Below are 22160 nucleotides of genomic sequence, written 5' to 3' on the forward strand. Positions count from 1 at the left end.
TCATTCTGGTGTTCATGAATTGCCTGCATTTTATTTAGGAATGGACAGTTGGACGAACAAGACCCAGATATGAGGCCTGGTTCCGTACAGAGTCAAGGCAAGATCATCATCCAGTGACTGACATTCACGTATACAGTAAGGGCAAGATAACTTTTTCTGTATGACTAACAATAGGAATTTCCTGGACATATTCAAGAAGCAACTGAATCAATTTTCCAAATTGTTTAAAATGCACTGACAGGTGTTTCATATGCATTTACAGGGCAATTTGACCTTCAGCCATTCTGGTATATCTTTGCCTGCCAGTTTTACAAAATATATATTCTGAACCTTGTAAAATATTTTGATTTTCTTTTAAAGTGAGAAGAATTTTCCTCCTCCTTTATGTTCTTATTTTTGTAGTTTTAAGCATCACTTATTAAATGGTTTTCCTAATCATATCTGAGAAAATAAATCCCATGAACAAAGTACATTCCTTTTTCATGAACATTCTACATTCCCTTACATGCAAGGTTGCAGCCAGAGCTCATGTTTTTTCATTTGTTATAATTATCTTTGTACATAAAAGTTTGAGAAAAATAATTTTCCTGTGAATGTTTTATTGCTAATCAAAATGGGCCAAAAGATAAATACCAATTTGGTTCCCCACTACATGACTTTTCTAGCCAGAATTATTTCAAAGGTCATAAACTACATGGTATTCCTATATATCTGCTTTCTCATAAAGTTCATGGGGACTTTGGCCATGTGTAAACTAAAATCACAAGTTACAATTATTTCAGGAGAGAGAATTTGACTAATAAATTCTTTGGCAGAAGCTATCTTTTATTAACCTACTGTAAACCCCATTTCAACACTAAATAGACTTACAAATTAAACTGATGATCTACTCTGATTCACAAATAGTTTTCAATATGTAGAGATATGTAATTAAATGAAATGTCATAAATAAAATCAGCTAACCATCTCCACAGTGTAAGCCATTTCCCAAACTGAAAGCTGGGTGGCACATACCAACCACATGAAATATATCCAGATTATGTTACATGGTACCAATACTTATCAATCATTATACAATGAATTAATCAATTACAAGTTTGTAAATTTATCATCATGATGGGACAAGTAAATGCAGCATGTATGGATGGTATGAAGAAGAACTTGACATGTGTTAAGTTGATGCAGGCAAACATTAATAATGTGGTTAGTGTGCTAGTGATGTCACCCGTCTTTTATGTCACCATTGCAATGGCACCACCATTGTGTTTTTGGTCTAAAAACCATGGAGCTATTGCAAGGCATTCAGACAATTTCAGCCATGGCATTGTCGCCAACCTTTTTTTAAGCCTTCACTGTCATTTTAGCTTACATTCATTTAACGAGAATCTTCTTTCTGTTACATCTTTGTCAGTATTTCTTCCTTCAAAGTTTACATAATATTCAAACTCTGCTAGTTATTAATAAAATATTCACCTGGTTCAGGAATGTTTACTTCACATGCATCAGTGAAAAAATGAACTTTTGCAGGTTATATAAAAAATAAAATTTTCAAGGAAGAGTAGAGAAACAATAGTCCTAAAATTCAACTTTGCCCTAAATTTGATGCGAGAAGAAACATTAACTACTCAAATGACCTTGTAACACATTAATAAATCAATTAAAGCTGGTTACACTAACCTATGGCTTATACTATAATGCCAGTAAACTGAATGAATCAAGAACTGATCAATATGATTATTTGTGGTATCTAATCAATTCATATGTACTCCAACATGGGCTGAGAAACCCTAAGCTAACTGACACACTTGATTCACTATCTTTGGAATTTGGATTTAAACTGAAGCTATGGGTAATCAATTTATGATGTGCCTCACTCCTTGCCTTCTTAGTGAAGTCTAAGTAAAACTTTCAACCATCTAGTTACACAATTGTTATCTCTATTGTCTGCACACCTTGCTTCAATACTTGCATATAATGTGCCACTGAATAACCCGTACACTTTTTCTTGTAAAGGAGAAAATTACACCCATCCTCACTTCATGCAGGGGTTATGTTCTGCAAACATGAGACAATAAATGTACAGAGAAAAATAGGATGTGTGCAGCAGCTTCATGGTAAGATTGGTAGATTCTCCCATTACCTTCAAGTCATATAGCTTGTGACGTCAAATAAACTCGTCTAGCTATTCTTTACTTGGTTGAAATGGCTCTGGCTCAGCTACTCTGCCTTGTTTACATTAACACTCATAAATCTTTAGAACTTTAGACTCTCTAATCCTCATTGAAACTTTGGCTCACTTTCTACCATGCTGACACCCCTCACCAGCATGTCATAAAAGATCTCTAGCTTTGTTTCTGAGCTCAAAGAGGTTTTCTTCCTCTGATGTATTGGTTCTGAGGTAGGAGATGTTGCTAGAGGTCTGGATGCCATAACAAACACAATCACAGCAGGTTGCAGGAAAATCACATTAGCAGGTATATCTAAATTGCACAAATAGCCCATATCTGCACACAACTGAGGTAACTGTGAGACTGATCTGCTGGTGTGAATGTGACATGCTCCACCCATGCTTACTCCACCCACCCACCCTCACTGAAAGTTTGGCGCCCTTTCTACTGCACACATCTGCAGAGTAGCAAATTTTGACAACAAAAAAAGAGGGACTGGTAGGGGTAGGGTCCACTCATGACTGCAAACTCAAATATTGTGATTCAGCATAAAGCAAGGATTGGGTGTACTGACAAGGAAAGACACCTGCTTCTTCTGTATCCAATGTAATTTCAATGTATTCTCACTTTGAGTTAAACCTTTGAAACAAATTATCAGTAAATGAGTGATAAAGGTATCAGAGAACATACAAATTGTATTACAAGAAAACTCAACTGACAATCAAATACTATTATACTAAGAATCACAAGTTGTAAGAGGTCATGCAGAGTGACACAGTGAATAGCATGAAATTAACTTGTTAAAAAAGTTATAAAGAAGTAATTCTACAGTATAAAAGTGGTAGATGAAAGGAATAAAATTATTAAAATCATATTCAAGAGATGGGACCTCGTACGACTCCCTCCCCATACAATACAAATAAGTAATGACAAATACATTATAAGTCTGTGTTGACTGATACAATTACAAAACACTGCAGTTGCAGTTGAAAGTCAATTGAATTTACAAAGACTGGCAATGAGATGCATCAGTGGCAATGAGCATCAGTCACTTGTGGGACTGTCAATCGGCTGAAATAATACTGATCTGACATTTGAGAGATACAGGTCATGCCTAGAGACTAACAACACATATTCATTAAAAATTTTACTATAAACAATATGATGAAACCAAGCTATCAAAAATAAAACACTTTTCTGAAAGCTATTTCATAAATCAAGAGAAAGAGAGTACCTACCTCCCTATAATGAACTTTTACATGAGGCAGGGCTTGCATGTTGCACTTCCTACCTATTTTGCACGATTCACAGTGCTAATGTCTTCTGCAGCCATACACTTTCTATGGTTAACAATCACGAATTAATCTGGCAATCCTCTCAACTACAGGTCAAATATTCTTTTGAATGCTTCAGTACTCTCATTCATATTTCTTATCTCGCTGGGCAGAAAAATAAACTTTCTCAGTCTTTCTAGGCAGGCTCTCTTTTCATGTTTGTCTAGTGTTTTTCCATAAAAAATTTCAGATCTAATCGCTGTCTCTAAAAATATGAGAGATTTTAAAGTCTATTTCTTCTGAGGCTTACCATCTGATATCATACATAGATATATAATCATAATTTCTTCTTTCTAAACTGCACATCATTACTTTTACTTGTAAGATGTTTCTGTTTTTATTTTTCTCTAGCCTGATTCTCTGCTGACCATACAATACAGCAGTAATTTAATCTGCTTCTTATGAATATACACAGAACATTTTCATCATCATCCCTCAAAGTGAAAGGGCTCATCATCATACTTAGCTTGATAGTACAATCTTTTCCATAGGTATCTCTAATTCTTACTACTTAGCTTGATTGTGCAATCTTTTCCTTAGGTATCTTTTATTCTTACTTCTTGTTTAAGATGACTCCTACATCTTTGAAATGTATTTAACTCTGTCTCAATCTCTTTCTCTGTTTGGCCATCATGATACTGTTAGTTGTTGCATATGTTCATTCAAAACATTTGAAGATAATGTCATTGTCTGACATCATTATCTTATGGCACATATGATAAAATTTTATAGTTTTTCATCAAATGCCTGAGTAAAACCCAGAAAAACAATATCCATTTTCCTTCCTTGTTTAGTTTCAAAAATGTCTTTGTAGTAAGCTAGCAGCTGAGATTACGTATTTTTATCTAGTTTTACTTATATGTCACTGTGTTTATAATTGGGATGTTCATTGTCATTAGAAGAAGAATAGTGAAAAAATTACATTAAGTTATGATGACAAGCAAAAGGTCAACGATGGTACCATGACTGTAACTGTTAAAACATACTATAATTTCAAAGGCTAAACAGTGGTACCAATGCACTTACCGCTTATTAAAAGTGCAGCAATGATATCACTTCTCTTGCAACATCCTGCTACTAAATATAAATGGTCTGGCCATGACTACTGCACCTCTGTACTTACTGGTGAGCAGCTGCATAAACACCAGCATTTGATTGACTTGAGAAGCGGAGAACGTGAGTACCCCTTCTTCTTTTCACAAAATAATGTCTAACTCATGCCTAAGCTCTGCCATGGTTAAAAGTGCTGATCTTCTATATGACTGAAAAATATCTACTATACCATTAATGGACGTAATTCACCATCTAAACACCAATGATAAAAATACCCTCATTATCATTATTATTAGTATTATCCAAAGGTAGAAAAATACTGGCTGACTCTGCGGCCCTACGGCATTATGCCATGAGGATGGAGACTTTGATTCTTTGGCACGTTGGCAAAACTGCCTGTGGGTAAATACTGCTCAAAACACATCAAGTTGACATCCTTGTATGTATGTGTTTGGCTGAAGATTTCCAGTTTTGTGTAATCCAGGAATAATTCACTAAACTAACAGCAGGATTACAACTCCTGAAATTCTCTCATCTTCTTGCAAACACGTACGACTGTCATTCCTACTAATGTGACGTTCTTAAACTGGTGAAAATAATTATTTTATAGCCCACCAGCTGTATACCATAACATGGAAATTGCAACACAAAAGTTACCAATTACAATATTTGTATAGCAAGGCTTTGCTTACACAGACAGCCCCTAAAAGGCACCAATCAAGATGTTTATATTTTGATCATTAATCCAAATGACTTTATATTTTGGAGATAGTAATCATTCTAATCTACATGTAATAGAAAATCAAGAAGCTACTGTGGACTTTAAAAATACTGCTAAATTCTCATTTCAAAATGAGATAATCACTTGAACTGACCCTCTGTTAGCACACTCTGTTAAGGCTAATCATATTTGTATTGTCAGGTGCAATCTGGACCTTATCATAACCTGACAACAGGATCACATCCAATTATTCTTTCAAAGTAAACTTTTGATTATCCACACATCTTGAGACGGAGTCTGTTGCAGATATCGGAATTTTGTTGATATCTCAATAAACTGCTACATGGAAACAAAATTAAATTAAGCCAAGTTAATGCAGCTTAGAAGTTGAGAAATTAGGTAGATAAAATCAAGATTTAACTAATGCAGGGATAACAACAACTTTTGGCCTCCATCTCTTTAAATAATTCAGGTAAACGTCTGATAACTTACACTTTTGAAATGTGCAATGAGACTAGAGCAGATTTTTTTATATCTGTACCAGTGCATTATTCCACTGTGAAGGAAAGAAAATTTGTGTAAGCAAATATCTGTGGTAAACCCCAACTTAACATTTATCTCAGATAATACAATAACTGTCATGACAAGAATTGCAGATAATCAAGAGTTTACTGCGTGTTTTGCATGCACAATAATACTTGGCACCACAGAGGAAGCAATCTTTACATATGCAATGAATATATAAATATATATATATATTTATATGTATATAATATTATCTAAATATAAATTCTTATCAAACTGACTAGAACAAGACTAGAGATTACACACAGTACACTTTCATACAAGAAATAAATAATATGATTAGCAAATTTATGTAAAACTGAAATGGATCCATTTCATGAACATACTCCTGAAGTCACAATACATAAGGCTGTGATATAAACTAATATATATATATCTTAATAAATGTCAAAAGCATTCTCATAACATCCTGTAAATACCTTATAGATATATATATACATACAATCTTGCTAAAGCTCATAGAGGAATGCATAACCATAAATATTATTCACAATAAGTGACAACAGTAAACATATTACACTAACCAATGGAAATGCCACAATAATGTACTTGTATAACTTAATCAAAGCATAAATGATATCTGGAAATTTATAAATCATACTGAAATATCCTCATCAAAAGTAAAATTCAAACAACATATACTCGACTAGTCCCAGTGAAGATGTATTTTGAAAATTTAATGTGGTACTCAGTGTTCTTATTAAATTTTCACGAGCAGAGCTGGATGACAAAAACAGACCAGGGGGAACAATATCTGCCAGCCAGAAAAGGAGACACCTAAAGCCCCTTTTCTAATGCAGATACAAAATCCACCCTAGTTTTTCAATTTAATCGTCATATTAATTACCTGCTTCAAAAACAAACGAGAACTTTCTGGATGCACTGCCAAGACTTAATAAGAACACTGAATACTTCCTAAATTATGTAATGTAAACAATGTTAGCGCCATAAATTCCTTATGAAATGTAAACCACTTATCAATGCTCAATAAATGAGCCCTCTCTTGATGGCAAAAATACATCTAGGAAAATAATTATTCCTGTGAAACTGAACTCTCATGACTACAAAATAAAAAATGTACCATCAGAAAAGTAACACACAGTTATTAAAATATTATTGCCAGTAAAGTACATTAAACCATTACAGGTTGTCTTCAAAAAGGCCCTGTTATTTTTGACTAGATCAAGATATCCAGATGAGGAACTCCTGCTCTAATCCAAATGGGGTAAATGATTATGTCTACATCTGAGTGGGTAACTACTATAAATACCTATCATATACCCCACGAGCATTTTAACTACTCCATGCTGAAACTTTATCTTATAAAAACTTATGCAAGGCTTTTATGTTGAACTGACTCATTTATCAATGTACTTGCTTAATATAATTCAAGCATCTAAAGATGTGTTAATTGCATTTACAGTGTCATGGCTATCATAACATAAACGAAAATTGACTTTCTTTCAAAATTTGCATGCAGTGCTAAAGTCTGTCTTGGTAAACTGTTTTGATAAACTTCTTTGAGATGAAGTGCATTTACAATTATGATTCTTACTTATATGAGGTAAAACACATACACTATATACAAGTGTGTGTGCCTGTACATGTAAATGCATCTAATGTGATTGTTGAACTATGAAGATGACCTACTAGGTATATGAATGTGAACAATATAAATGATGTACATCCAACTCACTGCACTTGTTAGAGTACCTAATACCCTGTTCATGGATATAAATGAATAAAAAAAAAAAAAAGGTTTTGTTGCTCTCAATGTGGTAAGAAAGGTCTGTATGCAGCACTTTTGCAATCACAGCACCTGTCCTAAAAGCAATCAACTGAGATCCTATTTAACTGATCAACCAAGAGAATGGGTATCTACAATCAAATTGTGTGTGCCACCCTACTGACTGGTAGCGGTCTAAATATCTTACAACAAAACATAAACTGAAGCTTCAAAGTTATCAAAATGTGATGTCCAAAATAAAACAGAAAAGAGGATATCTGTAGGGGATGACTGAAGTTGGGCTGAGTGATCATGTGTTCTCAACAGAAGAACTCCATCTTATTCCACATCTTGTACTCTGCCTCTGTGTTTTCATAGAACTGTATGGCCTGCAAAAAGAAAAATACATAAAATGTAAGCATGATAGGGATTATATACATTCTGAAAATGTTCTAACTTGATATATCAAGACACATAACATCCACATGACCACAGCTTCCTTGCAATCTACCTTTCAAAAAATTCAATTCCCATACCTTTACCACTTCCTTAAAAAAAGCTGGTAATCAGTCTACTTTCTAACACTTTACAGAATTCTCTAATACAAGCCATCTACTGTTGTGATCTGGAGATCTGACGAAGTTCCACTAAAAGGCAATACTATAATCAATAACTAAGCTGTTATTCCTGTCAAGCAATATGATAATCACTTGCTATGTTGCTATTCCTATCATCCTGCTAAGACAACACATCAGCCCTTGTTACTGGTGCTGCCATGTGCAGTGTCAAGACAGGATAAACTGTGGTAACCAGCTTAGCTTATGTGTGAACAAGTTTGCTTATTTTTGGCATTGGTCTACAAAAGGAACCCATAATAAGTCTAAACTCTTTTGTTTTGCAGTGTGGCATTGCCTTGTCTGCTAATGAAGATGTGTGGTTTTTAGCTCATCCATACCTTATGAACAGTGATGTACTCAACTGATGTATTTATCTGAGACATGCATTGGTGTATGTGACAAGTTTTCTACCTTTACATACTATGTGATAATCAACACTCCACAACAACAGTAAATACAGATTCTAATCTTTAAAATCTATTGTCAGTTGGCTGTGTCAACGTTACATCCACCACATGGGTTTCAACGGAATCAGTGTGTCTTCCTTAGTCCATCAATGATGACTTTGATTGAAATATAGTTTTTGATCATTCACTGTTAATGTTTAGATGATATATACCATACATGTGCATTTAGATGTACACAAGGGATACATTCTCTTCTGGTAACTGGCAAGGCAACACTGTGTGTAGACTATTTTCTAAAGTTTACTATATTCATTTTGAACAAATGTAGGCATTAGCTTTACCTGTTAGAGTACATTTAATGACACTATTAAGTTTTTCATCAATCATTTATTGTACAAGCTTCATGCTTATAAAGTCAACATCATTTGTTGACATTTGTTGAGTTAATACTGCAAACTTATGAACTCTTAACTCAGTTTTTGAATAGTTCTTTTCATTGTTTTATAATGTTTCAAGCACTATAGCAACAATTCCAATACTAATACTTCATTTGATTTCTAAGAAATAGAAGTGAGTTTTAAGATGCAGTTTAAATTTCTGAAGAATGAAATTAATAACTTACCGTTGTTTACTCACAAATAAATATTCATATAACAATGTGGGAAATTCTTATGACAGGCAAGGACACCCTGAACCTATTTTTAATCTATGGTAATTTTTCAGTGACTCATATATCATGGAAGGAAAGAAGTCTTCATAATCTTTTCAACACCTAATTGCATTTCCAATCTTAATGAGGTTCGCCTCAAGAACAAACAAACAACCTCATTTGCATACATCCATTCTCAAGCTCTCACATACAAAGTAATGATACCAGTATCAACAGTAACAAATGACACCTGTTGAGTTCTGTCAAGAGGGATTTTCTTAAGCACTTAAAAATTGGTAGCTTTCAATGAGAAGTGATGTTACACATTAATACATTATCTACCTTCAGAGAAAAGGAAGTTACACTAAAATGTTGGCAACAATTTCACATTTAGAAACACACCATTTGAATATCTTTGGAAAGTTCACTCATCTGTTGATCATGAACCTTCTTCAGCTTCTCTTTCTGCTTTCCCTGTTTCATGGCAGTAATCTTGCGTTCTTCGATAAATCTTTTCGTGTTGTTCTGATTTTTCTCTTTGAGTCGACGGTCCCTATCAGCTTTAGTTTTGAGGGTCTTATCTTGATTGACATCTTTGGCTGTCTCCATAGCCAACTTGGCTTGCTGGGCTTTCATGTCCTTCAGGTCCCTGGAAATTACCTTTGTAAAGTCTCTAAAGAAAAAAATCTGCTTCAAATGCTACAGAAGTATGTGCCAACTTTATCTAAAGATGCAAAATAAAACCGACATGAGCTACCTATGTATTAAATAAATACAAGATTACTTGCCTCTTCTGTACATATCAGAGTGCATCAATGTCCGGCTTAACTTTGATGTGATACCTGCTTAACACTAAATACCTAAATATCTAAAAGCCTTCTTCAATCCTTCTTTCTTTTCCATTTCCCCCTCCACTTCTGAACAAATATGAAAAAAAATCAGTCAATAAAACTATTCTTGTAAGCTCCATGTATGAGTCCTCGCCCCCAGGGCTTGGATCTGTGGTTTGCATTTGGCATTTGCCTGCCATTGTTCCTGTGTAGAAACCAGCCATCTGACCAGCTATGTTGTGGACTTCTATTCCTTCTAATGTCTTTTCCTCTTAATATAACCTTTCTACCACATAAAAACATGTCTAACAGCACTTGCAGAGTCCTAATTAATATATATTTCCTTTTCCTATTAATATATATTTCCTTTTCCTTTCACTTGAGTTTGCTTTAATTTGGGGCATGTTCTTCCCAAGCCTTGGTGGAGAAAAAAAAAATCACAGCATTGGACTGGTGCACCACTTACTAAATTCCTGTTGTTCATGCTCTTTTGACCAGCCTATTACCATACTCTGACTAAGGATGTGGGTTTTGTATTTCTTTTCAGTATGAACTCTAACTTATTCTAGAGGTTGTTGGGGAAAAAAATTCAGGGATGCCACACAAAATAAATCTAAAATATGGGAATATGATGTAATGTTGTGTAAAAAGTTTTGCCAATCTCTCTCTTTAATATAAATCCATGGAATATAAAATTCTCTTCTTTAAACCCTACATGCAATTTAACTCACTGTTCATGCTTTCCTTCCATTTTCTTCATTTGCCCTGCTTGCTCCTCTTCCATAAGCTTTTTCAGAATATCCTCCTGACTCTTGAGATGCTCCTTCAGTATTTCCCATTCTTCTTTCCTATGTTTCTCCATCATTTCAGACCACTGTTTCATCTGTTCTGTCACTAATGCCTTGATCTTTGGATCATCCATCACATCCCTGAAAAAGTTATTATTTTCATGATGAAAAAGATTGCCATTATCATTAAAACTGTATTTCCAGTGTGATACAGATGTCGACTAAAAAGGGTGGGGATGGGGCTAGAAACCCTCCCCTATTTGTATTTCAATAAAAGTGGGAACTAAAGGAGCCAAGTGAGGAGTGCTCATCCTCCTCAAAGGTTCAGGCTGGGGTTTGCACATGAGAGGAGTAAGTGAGAGGATAGGTGTTCTATGTTTCAGGAGAGGATCCTGAAAGATCAGGTTCTTAGTGAAACTAGGCTCAAGAGAGCAAGAATGGTTTGGGAATGTACTTGGGGCGAAGTCTGGGATTTTAGAGTAAGAGTGAAAGAAAATGAGTAGTTGTGGCCTATGGTCCTCATGAAACTTCTTCAAGTGTCCAGACAATATCTACTGATAAACTACTTGAAATACTCTTCAAGATGTCACTGGAGAGTGCCAAGGGAAAGGATTTATAAGAATGGAGAACGGGAGCCACAAATCAGACACACTGAGAGTGTGGTCTGTAAGGTTCTGTAAAAGATAATTAGAAAGGAAATTACGTATGTAAGAGACAGCACAGCTTTATGGAAAAGAGGTCATCTGCAACAAACTTTTTGGATTTCTATGAGAGAGTGAATTCTGTCCTAGACAAATGAGAAGTTACTGCTAATATTCTGAATATCAATTTTGCTAAGACAAAAACAAAGCAGTCATCAGCCAAAGGTAATGTCTTACAGAAATACACATAAGAATGTAGCTCTACTCACAGGAGGAAAGAAACTGAAAAACAAGAGTCAAGAGGATTTTGGAAACAGTAATCTATGCAGGCTCCTATGGAATCAAAAATTATGTGAAAGGACACAGAGAATTAAGCTAAAAAAAAATGACAGTGTGAGAAGGGAAGCCAAAAGATGAACCACATTCATTTGAAAATCCTTTCACTTCAACCAAAAGTGCTGCAATGGGTAACTAAATCTACATGAGCTACAGCTTTAATCTCTATGTTTTGCTTCTAAAAACTGTATTTTGGTTATGGACATGAAAGCATTATCACTGCAGGCATATGAAACTAAACATTACAGTTTCTCCAGAACACATTTTCAAATTAATTGTACAGAAAGACAAGTTGACAGGTGCTACTGTTTCAAGAGACTGAAGGCAATCGGCAAACACATATGAAAAACATATTGCAAATAATATGCTCAGAACTGTTTGAATTAAATGAAGAAATGGTTTACAGAATAAGGATGTATATAAAGATAATTATTTTGTTGTAACTAGGGATTTTTGAAAAAAAAAAAACCTTCTGTATTGCACTACAATAATTCTGGAAAAAATTAACAAGTCATTCTATTGAAAAGGTCACAAATGTCAGTTCAATCTCATAAATAGTAAACACAGTATGTCATACTAACTTTTTACCCTTTGCAAGTTTCTCAATTGCACTGCACTGGCCTTTCTGGATTGATAATCGCTCCTTCATGTGCTTTTTTCTCAAGCTTTCCAGTTCCTTTTGCTGTTTCTTGGTTGCTTTCAAGAAGTTCTTCTGAGCACGGAGTGTCTCAAGGTTGATGGGATCAAATTCAACTGTAAGGGAAGGGAACAACCTTCATTACTCTACTCTCATGAAATATCATACGTGTTATGATAGGTAGTAGCTGGTAGGCAGCCAACAACCAGAGGTAGTATATCACTGGTACTAACTGCCTGGGTATCGGACGGGTTAGTGATGGTTGCCTTGTGAGCCAGCACTTCAGTGGCTGCAAAGTTGCTCTGACCTAAGTAGCTGTCCTTTCTTTCTGCCTCACCCACAAGTGGACTGCTGGTATTCTGTCCACAAAAATACAATCTCTTTGTCACACATAACACTCGACAACACTTAACTCCTGGTCTTAATTTTTCTTGCAGAGTGTTATGCACAAGCACTACTTCTTGGCAACATGGTAGGAGCAATAGACAGAAGCAGTAGGGAGGGACATTAGACATGAGCATTAGGTAAAAGTAATAGGTTGGAAGATTAGGTAGAAGTAGTCAGTAGGAACGTTATTTATAAACCTCTGAAAACAGTGCACTTGAGTTGCCCTTTGCTAATGGCCTGTCAAGGGTTAAATACTGAGTTATGGAGATCCTTTTGCTATGGCCACCCCCTTACTAATACTGTTGTTAATTATGCAAACTTTTATAATTCTGCTTTTATGAAAAATTATCAATGGAAAACAAGGATAATAAAATTATTCATCATATATGTACATGTGTACTTATGTATATAGCTGAGTAGGTATATGTGTATATGTTGATATGTATGTATATGTACGTGTTTGAGCATATATGTATATATGTGTGTACACGAGTGGATGGGTCTTTCTTTGACTGTTTCTTGGTGCTACCTCGCTAATGTGGGAAATGGCAATCAAGTATAATAAATATATACTAAATAACAAATAGTATAATATAAGCTGCAGTAACTCACTTGACACCCAAAACTTACTCCTGCACTTTTTAGCACATTGCTCCTAGAAATCTAACACTGTCATAGAGATAGTAGTAGACAAAATATACTTCTGAAGAGTTTTATTTTCAGAGCATGTAAAATGGTCAGGGGAAACCATGGAAAAGTCTGTGGGGCCTGATTGTGGATAGGCGGGCTGAGGTTTCGGTCTAGCTAACACCCAGAGAGGACTGAGCAAATGTGACCATTTCTTCATCTGTTCCCTGAACTACCTTGCTAACACAGAACACAGCAAACAAGCACTAAAAAAAAAAATATTTACGAGGATAAATACATTTTCGGAGGGATTGTATTTTTGTGGACAAAATAAAACAAGACTACAGCTATATACTATAAAAAACCTTGTCAGAAAAGGGCAACATACCCAATAAATGTGTGGGTGTGCATCATCTTTGGAAATGAGAGGAAACTAAGTACAGCAAAAACAATAACTGATGACTGAATATACAGACATTTCCCAAATGGGCAGACAAATAAGCCAAAACTGAACACTTCACCACTATCTTTTGATGGAAGAATGATAGCTAAAAGTTACTTACTAACTTCCTCCTCCTTCTTAGCTCCAGCAGCACCAGCTCCTGGTTTGCCACCAGCTGCTCCAGGTTTGGCAGCTTGTCCTCCTGCCTTGCCACCTCCTTTACCTCCTTTCAGAGCATTGGTGTCAATATCAGAGGCCTCAATACCCATGGCCTTCATCTGTTGCTCTCGCTTTTCTTGTGCACTCAAAAATGCTCGAGGATCCGAAAGGGCATCCATCAAGTCTGAAATAACACAATTCATTAAGATAATATAGGTTAATTGTAGATGACTTATACAATAACAAAGTAATGGGGAAGTATTCTTTAACTTTTATGAACGGTCAAAAATCAAAATGCTTTACTACTGTCATTCACGTTTGAACGTTCCATTTCACACTATGCAACAAACTACACAAACAAACTTTTTGAGAGCATTAAGTTTTTCAATATATCATATACAGAAAAAATTAGGTACCTACCACCAAGACCATCAGGAACATAGATCTTCAGTTCAATGTTACAGAACAACATAGGAAGTGACATTGGGAAGTTGCCTTCAGTGCGAAGAGAAATATGGCGATAGCCTGCCTGCAGGCCATCCAAGGGTAGGATCCTCTGGCCCAGCATCTTGCCGTTTTCATCATACACACCAAATCGGAGCACAGCCAAGTCAGGTAATACAACCTATTTCAAGAATAAGCAGTGTTAGACTATATCACTGGGTTGCATTCCACTCTGATGTGAATTCTGGTGTGGCCTGAAATATTTCAACTACTATTTTCACTTATAATGATATACATTTATAAACAATAAATTGCACAAACAGCACATTTCTATTTGCGTTAAGTCATGAATCTAAATAACTCTATCACAGTAAAATTACTCCAACCAAGATCTCTTCCAGTTAGAATACATATACTAGTAAAGTATTTGTTTTCTTTTTGCAACAATCAATGACACAGGTACAGTTTTATGAGATAGTGTACAGATGTAACCCCTGTGCAATTAAAGTACAGCTTAGGTTTCTGTGACACACCTTACGGAAGAGGAAAGGCTCTTCATTATACTGTGGGTTGAGTCCATTGCCAGGAATCATGCGAGTCCTGAATTCCTTTCTAATGGTGTCGGTGGGCAGGCCATACATATCCACTTCAACGTACGTTCCAACCTTCTTGTCTGACAAGAACTGACCAGCAATAACCTAAGGGTTGGAAGGTGATTCACATCAGACAAAGAAAATATAAAGAAAAATGGTTTATATGAAGTAAGGGAGCCTTTATTCTGTTAGGTGGAATATGTTGGATGAGATTTTTTTTTCATTAAATCACAAACACTAAACAAGCCTTTAAAATGAGCTCAAGTGACAAGCACAACAAGGCCCTCTGAGCCAAGTCAATCAGAAGCCTTCATTTTAAACTTCCAACTTGCTAATCAATACTAAACACACTTCTGTGAAGATCAGTTACAGATTCTAAAATGTGGTCTGTGAGACTAAGTAAAAGATCATTATGCAATTCTATTTTGCTCGACCCATTGGTTTCATTCAACTAAGAGTTCATAACAATGCCTACAAGAGGACAGACCTTATTTCTCATTCTTTGGTGAGTTAGAGAATCGATCTGTACATTCATTTACAAAATCAGTAAGCAGCTGATTCCTGAAGACTGGGCATTTACGATGTTTTCTGGTCATTTATACTTTTGTTTATGGTTTTGTGTACCTCATGAGTCTAAAAAGAGGCATGGAAAAGACAAACAAAGACAATGTTCCTCAGTTTTCCCTTTCTAAAATGAGAAAAATAGCTTTTTAGTAGAACAATTAATTCATATTATACTTTCATACAGCTATAATTATTTCTACAGGCTTTTATAACATCTAAGGAATGTACCAGAATATGTCTCTCACACTCAGGCCAATGTTGCTGAAACATAAGTAGCTGCAAGTATTTGGAATCATGCATTTGTATATTTGGCCTATCTGCTATCGGAGTTTGGATGTGAAGATATTAAACTGTCTTGCATACTAAGACAGTTCTTCAACAGCCATATTCTGAAATATCTAATAGCTGTGTATATGCAACCATGCTAAAACTTGATGATAACAGAAAAAGTGAAAAATCCTTAATCTACAAAAGCCCCCATAAGGGTCCCTCGGGTTATATAATAATAATGAAAACAACAATACTGCCTGTATTGTATTAGTGATACAAGTGGATACTTGAACTGCAGAGGTAGAGGCCTGTTGAGTATACCTGGTAAACTGTATAGGAGAGTGGTGATTGAGAGGGTGCTGGCACACACTTAGCATCAGATTGGGTTGATACAATGCAGCTTCAGGAATGGTAGAGGATGTGTGGACCAGGTGTCTGCTTTGAAAAATCTGTGTGACAAATATCTAATTTAAAGAAAGGGAAAGATCTGTATGTACCATATATGGATCTCAAGAGTGTAAGGTAGGGTTGGTAGAGAAGGTTTGTAGGAGGAACTACGATTATACAGTAGGGCAGAGAAGCTAATAAAAGCTGTGAGAAGTTTCTATCAAGACAGTAAGGAATGTGCGTGTGTAAGTAGGTAAGAGATATGGGTGTGTTGTTCCAGGTGAAGGCGGGTCTGTGTCAAAGGCATGTGATGTTACCATGACTGTTTGACCAGTTTATGGATAGGATGAAGAGGGAAGTATGTGTGATGGTTCTGGAAATAGCCATGGAGCTGCATTCAATTGGGGTGGGATGGCCTGGGAGGTGAGTCAGTTGTTGTCTGAATGGCTTTGGTGTTGCACTAAGTGAGAAACTGCAGAAGTTGGAGTCTGATTTTGGGAGTTAATGTGAACAAAAGTAAGGTAATGAAATTTAGCAAGGAAAAGAGACAGGTTGTTTGGAGAGTGAACTGGAATGGAGTGAACCTGGAGGAAATGGATACCTGGGAGTGGATATGGCAGCAGAAGAAACTATGGGAACTGAAGTGAATCATAGGGTGAGTTAAAGATCCTAGGTGTAATGAGGATTATATATTGGATGTGAATCACAGGCTCAATATAAAATAGTACAAAAGATGGTGAATGTTTCACAAATGAAATGCAAGAGGATAATATGTGATGCCAAGACAGTTGCTTAAGTAAGAAAAAGGTAAAACAAGTGAGGTATTTAAAAGAGTATAGTTAAGAGAGCTGAAGAGTGTGAGCTGAAACAGTCAGGATAAAAATATGGAGTGGATTAGGGAGGACATTGTCTCATATGGCTTATATGTCAGATTTGGTGATAGCAAGGAGAGGAAAATGAAGACGAGATGAATGGTTGGCATGTGAAAGATGCAAGAAGGTGCAAAGCATGCATCGGATGTATTAAAATGAAGAGATCTGGTATACAGGGGTGATATGCTGTTTATGGGCTGTACAAGGGTATGTGAAGTGGTCTGGGGAAACCATGTTAAGACCTGTGGGGACTGGCTGTGGATAGTGTGCACCATTTTGGTGCATTATACATGAAAGCTAGAATACAGATGTGAGCTAATGAGACCATTCTTCATATCTTCCTAGAGCTACCTCACTGACATCTGAAACTGTGAACAAGTATGGAGATAAAGGTAATAATAATACTGTGTGTACTCATCTTACTACCATCTTCATCACTCAAAAGTAAAACTACTAAACAGATACACAATCTGAGGACTAAAATACATTATGCAACAGGTTCATCGAATCAATTTATCACATCTCTTCCTGGGTGGGGCTTCAGTCTGTATAATGTTATAAAAAGTTTAATACGAAGTAAAAAGTCTTCTCTAAAAGAGTTATGAAGGGATGTACTGATGTTTTATCCCCTGAAAAATGCTAACTCATTGAGAAAAAAGTATCCTGTGTAATGCCTATAATCATAATGAGATTTTCCATCAATATCCACTAACTTTATTGATGTTCTACATGATATTCCCATGCTGTGACTTAAAATGCAATCTGAGTGCAACCATACTGTATAATACTCAACATATGGATTTGTGCCTTTACATGGGCAACATGAATCAAACATTCTGAAAGAAACTAAGAGAAATACTATATCCATGAATCATGGTAGAAGAGACAATAAAGCCCCTATTAACAAAATACGTACCGTCACTGCAACCTGGGCTGCAATCACTCCATCTACAGGAGACTCAGCAAAAGGATCAAAGGTCCTGTCAATACGTCTCATAAAGTCTGGCTTGAGGAGGTAACCACAATTTCCGTTGTACTCAAACTTCCCTTGATTGAGCTGCATGGGGAGATCTGAGGTTTGGAAATTTAAGGAAACCATCTGGCATCCTGCATTCCAAAATACCTGTAAAGGGTATTGCTATCTATAATCCAAATACGTCAAAAATCAATATACATATATATATATATATATATATATATATATATATATTCAGATTGGGGAAGAGCAGTGTGGTTTCAGAAGTGGTAGAGGATGTGTGGATCAGGTGTTTGCTTTGAAGAATGTATGTGAGAAATACTTAGAAAAGCAAATGGATTTGTATGTAGCATTTATGGATCTGGAGAAGGCATATGATAGAGTTGATAGAGATGCTCTGTGGAAGGTATTAAGAATATATGGTGTGGGAGGAAAGTTGTTAGAAGCAGTGAAAAGTTTTTATCGAGGATGTAAGGCATGTGTACGTGTAGGAAGAGAGGAAAGTGATTGGTTCTCAGTGAATGTAGGTTTGCGGCAGGGGTGTGTGATGTCTCCATGGTTGTTTAATTTGTTTATGGATGGGGTTGTTAGGGAGGTAAATGCAAGAGTTTTGGAAAGAGGGGCAAGTATGAAGTCTGTTGGGGATGAGAGAGCTTGGGAAGTGAGTCAGTTGTTGTTCGCTGATGATACAGCGCTGGTGGCTGATTCATGTGAGAAACTGCAGAAGCTGGTGACTGAGTTTGGTAAAGTGTGTGGAAGAAGAAAGTTAAGAGTAAATGTGAATAAGAGCAAGGTTATTAGGTACAGTAGGGTTGAGGGTCAAGTCAATTGGGAGGTGAGTTTGAATGGAGAAAAACTGGAGGAAGTGAAGTGTTTTAGATATCTGGGAGTGGATCTGGCAGCGGATGGAACCATGGAAGCGGAAGTGGATCATAGGGTGGGGGAGGGGGCGAAAATTCTGGGGGCCTTGAAGAATGTGTGGAAGTCGAGAACATTATCTCGGAAAGCAAAAATGGGTATGTTTGAAGGAATAGTGGTTCCAACAATGTTGTATGGTTGCGAGGCGTGGGCTATGGATAGAGTTGTGCGCAGGAGGATGGATGTGCTGGAAATGAGATGTTTGAGGACAATGTGTGGTGTGAGGTGGTTTGATCGAGTGAGTAACGTAAGGGTAAGAGAGATGTGTGGAAATAAAAAGAGCGTGGTTGAGAGAGCAGAAGAGGGTGTTTTGAAGTGGTTTGGGCACATGGAGAGAATGAGTGAGGAAAGATTGACCAAGAGGATATATGTGTCGGAGGTGGAGGGAACGAGGAGAAGAGGGAGACCAAATTGGAGGTGGAAAGATGGAGTGAAAAAGATTTTGTGTGATCGGGGCCTGAACATGCAGGAGGGTGAAAGGAGGGCAAGGAATAGAGTGAATTGGAGCGATGTGGTATACAGGGGTTGACGTGCTGTCAGTGGATTGAATCAAGGCATGTGAAGCGTCTGGGGTAAACCATGGAAAGCTGTGTAGGTATGTATATTTGCGTGTGTGGACGTGTGTATGTACATGTGTATGGGGGGGGGCCATTTCTTTCGTCTGTTTCCTTGCGCTACCTCGCAAACGCGGGAGACAGCGACAAAGTAAAAAAAAAAAAAAAAAAAAAAAAAAAATATATATATATATATATATATATATATATATATATATATATATATATATATATATATATATATATATATATTACATGACAGCTAGAGAATGAGTGTGAACGAATGGGGCCTTTGTTGTCTTTTCCTAGCACTACCTCGCACACATGAGGGGGGAGGGGGTTGTTATTCCATGTGTGGCGAGGTGGCGATGGGAATAAATAAAGGCAGACAGTATGAATTATGTACATGCGTATATATGTATATGTCTGTGTGTGTATATATATGTGTACACTGAGATGTATAGGTATGTATATTTGCATGTGTGGACATGTATGTATATACATGTGTATGTGGGTGGGTTGGGCCATTCTTTCGTCTGTTTTCTTGCGCTACCTCGCAAACACGGGAGACAGCGACAAAGCAAAATAAGTGATGGATATATGATGATGTTGGTTTAGAAACAAGACACCGGTGCTTCTACGTGAAGTTAAGGATACAATGAAATTAATTTTCTGGGTCAAATTGCAGTAAAAGCATGAAGTGCATCAAGATGTAGCAGCAAATGGACAAGGCTTTCTGCACTGAAGCATACACTTGCTGGACCAGACGGCATCATCATTTCTAGAACTGATAATCCCTCCTCCCGCGTTATATATATATATTTTATCATACTTATAGATTTTCTTTTGATGTACATATATGTGTATATGACTGGATGAGCCATTCTTCATCTGTTTCCTGGGCTACCTCGCTGATGCAGGAAACAGCAATTATGTATAATAAATAAAATATATATTTTTTCATACATACTCGCCATTTTCCGCATTAGTGAGGTAACACTAAGACACAAATTAATGTGTAATAGTGCACTAAGTGATTCAACAGGCATTGTACTCAATATAATCTTATTCTTTATGTTGTATAATTATCTGGAATCTATATTGTAAGTATCATATTTACAAAATACATTCAATTCCTAAAACAACATTTGCCAGATTCAGTTACCTGGCAAGCATGCTAAAACCTGAGAAGCCATGGACACACTTGACCCAAACACCCGTGGTTCAATTCCCACTCTACTGCCTGATCGAAGGCCTGTAACTACAAGGAATTGGTGGAGTGTCTTTCACATGTAATATGCCTTGAAAGTGGCAATCATGCCCTGATTCATGGACTGAAGGAAGGAATTGGTGTTTCTGAGCAGAAATTCACCCAAATATTCGCATTCATCTCAGGCAGGTACTGAAAATGGCCCGATGTATTTCTTAGAATAAGCAGTGTCCTATCTGTATTTCATTATGACATCATCATAAAATGCAGGATGAGTAGAAACAAAACAGAACTTAATATATCCTAACTCATCAACAAGAAAAGACTATATCGTACATCAAAAATATTAGGGGAAAAAATTTTCATATTTCAAAATCTGTGACATTTTATGTGTCATTATACCCTAATTCTCATATGTTGTAACTGTGAAACACTGCAATATGAGCTGTTGTAATTCTGGGGCTTGTGGCACGAACTTTAATAGTGAAAAGGGTTCATACCAAGTGCTAACTGTAATTCCATTTTAATATTTTCACCTAATATTTCTTCCCAAGATGAATATTGACAATCACCATTATGTGTTTGTCTATTCTTCTCTTTGAAGACAAACTGTACTACACCTATGGGATATAGTGTAAGAAATCATTCCGTGGTAAAGGGAGGCATCACTACCTGTTTATCTGGCTGTATTAGTTACACACCTGAGGCATGTAGTTAGAGGAATCAACTCTGGCACCCTTGGGATAGATTCTAGACATCTGTCGTTTGTTGTAGTTGACAAACTCAATGGCCTGAGTCTTGAGGTAGCCTAATCCCATTGTTTCAGAGAATGAGGACATATTGTGGTGGACATTCTTTTCTGGAGATCAAAAAATAAGATTACAGCTCAGACAGTTATTCACTAATACACTAATAAATAACCAAAGCTTTCCTAAAACTCTCTGATCACAAAAAAATTATGTCAAGAAATGTCAGAGAATGAATTAAACATAAAATGCAAATAGTGATAATACTCTTAAAAAAAAGTGTAACCAATAAATAACGTTCATACAAAATTGCTTACAAGTACACTGCATATAATATAAAATTATAAAATAAACATTACAAGAAAAATATATTGTATACAAGAATAGTAAATCAAGGAGGCAGTAAAACAAAGCTGATACTTAAATATCTACAGCCATCAAAACATTATATGAAACCTATTTTGTTTTCCTGAAATTTCAGTTTCATGCAAAAATATTCTATCATTAATTCCAATTTCA

At 36.2% G+C, this 22160-nt stretch overlaps 1 protein-coding gene across 4 annotated transcripts in view; it reads right to left on the bottom strand.

Annotated features, from left to right (window-relative positions):
• Nucleotides 1-22160, bottom strand: part of norpA (no receptor potential A) — a 248454-nt gene continuing 226294 nt past the window's right edge. For all 4 annotated transcript variants that reach the window (XM_071689120.1, XM_071689119.1, XM_071689118.1 and 1 more), the window contains 9 exons: nucleotides 21597-21754; nucleotides 18154-18360; nucleotides 15085-15249; nucleotides 14528-14732; nucleotides 14070-14291; nucleotides 12437-12608; nucleotides 10822-11019; nucleotides 9663-9909; nucleotides 1-7976 (listed from right to left, as the gene is read on the bottom strand). In XM_071689120.1, coding sequence (XP_071545221.1) covers nucleotides 7908-7976; nucleotides 9663-9909; nucleotides 10822-11019; nucleotides 12437-12608; nucleotides 14070-14291; nucleotides 14528-14732; nucleotides 15085-15249; nucleotides 18154-18360; nucleotides 21597-21754 — 1643 coding nt within the window. In that variant the 3' untranslated portion in view covers nucleotides 1-7907. The remainder of the gene's footprint in view (nucleotides 7977-9662; nucleotides 9910-10821; nucleotides 11020-12436; nucleotides 12609-14069; nucleotides 14292-14527; nucleotides 14733-15084; nucleotides 15250-18153; nucleotides 18361-21596; nucleotides 21755-22160) is intronic.

The sequence above is a fragment of the Panulirus ornatus genome, chromosome 46 (genome assembly GCF_036320965.1).
Source record: "Panulirus ornatus isolate Po-2019 chromosome 46, ASM3632096v1, whole genome shotgun sequence".
Lineage (NCBI taxonomy): Eukaryota > Metazoa > Arthropoda > Malacostraca > Decapoda > Palinuridae > Panulirus > Panulirus ornatus.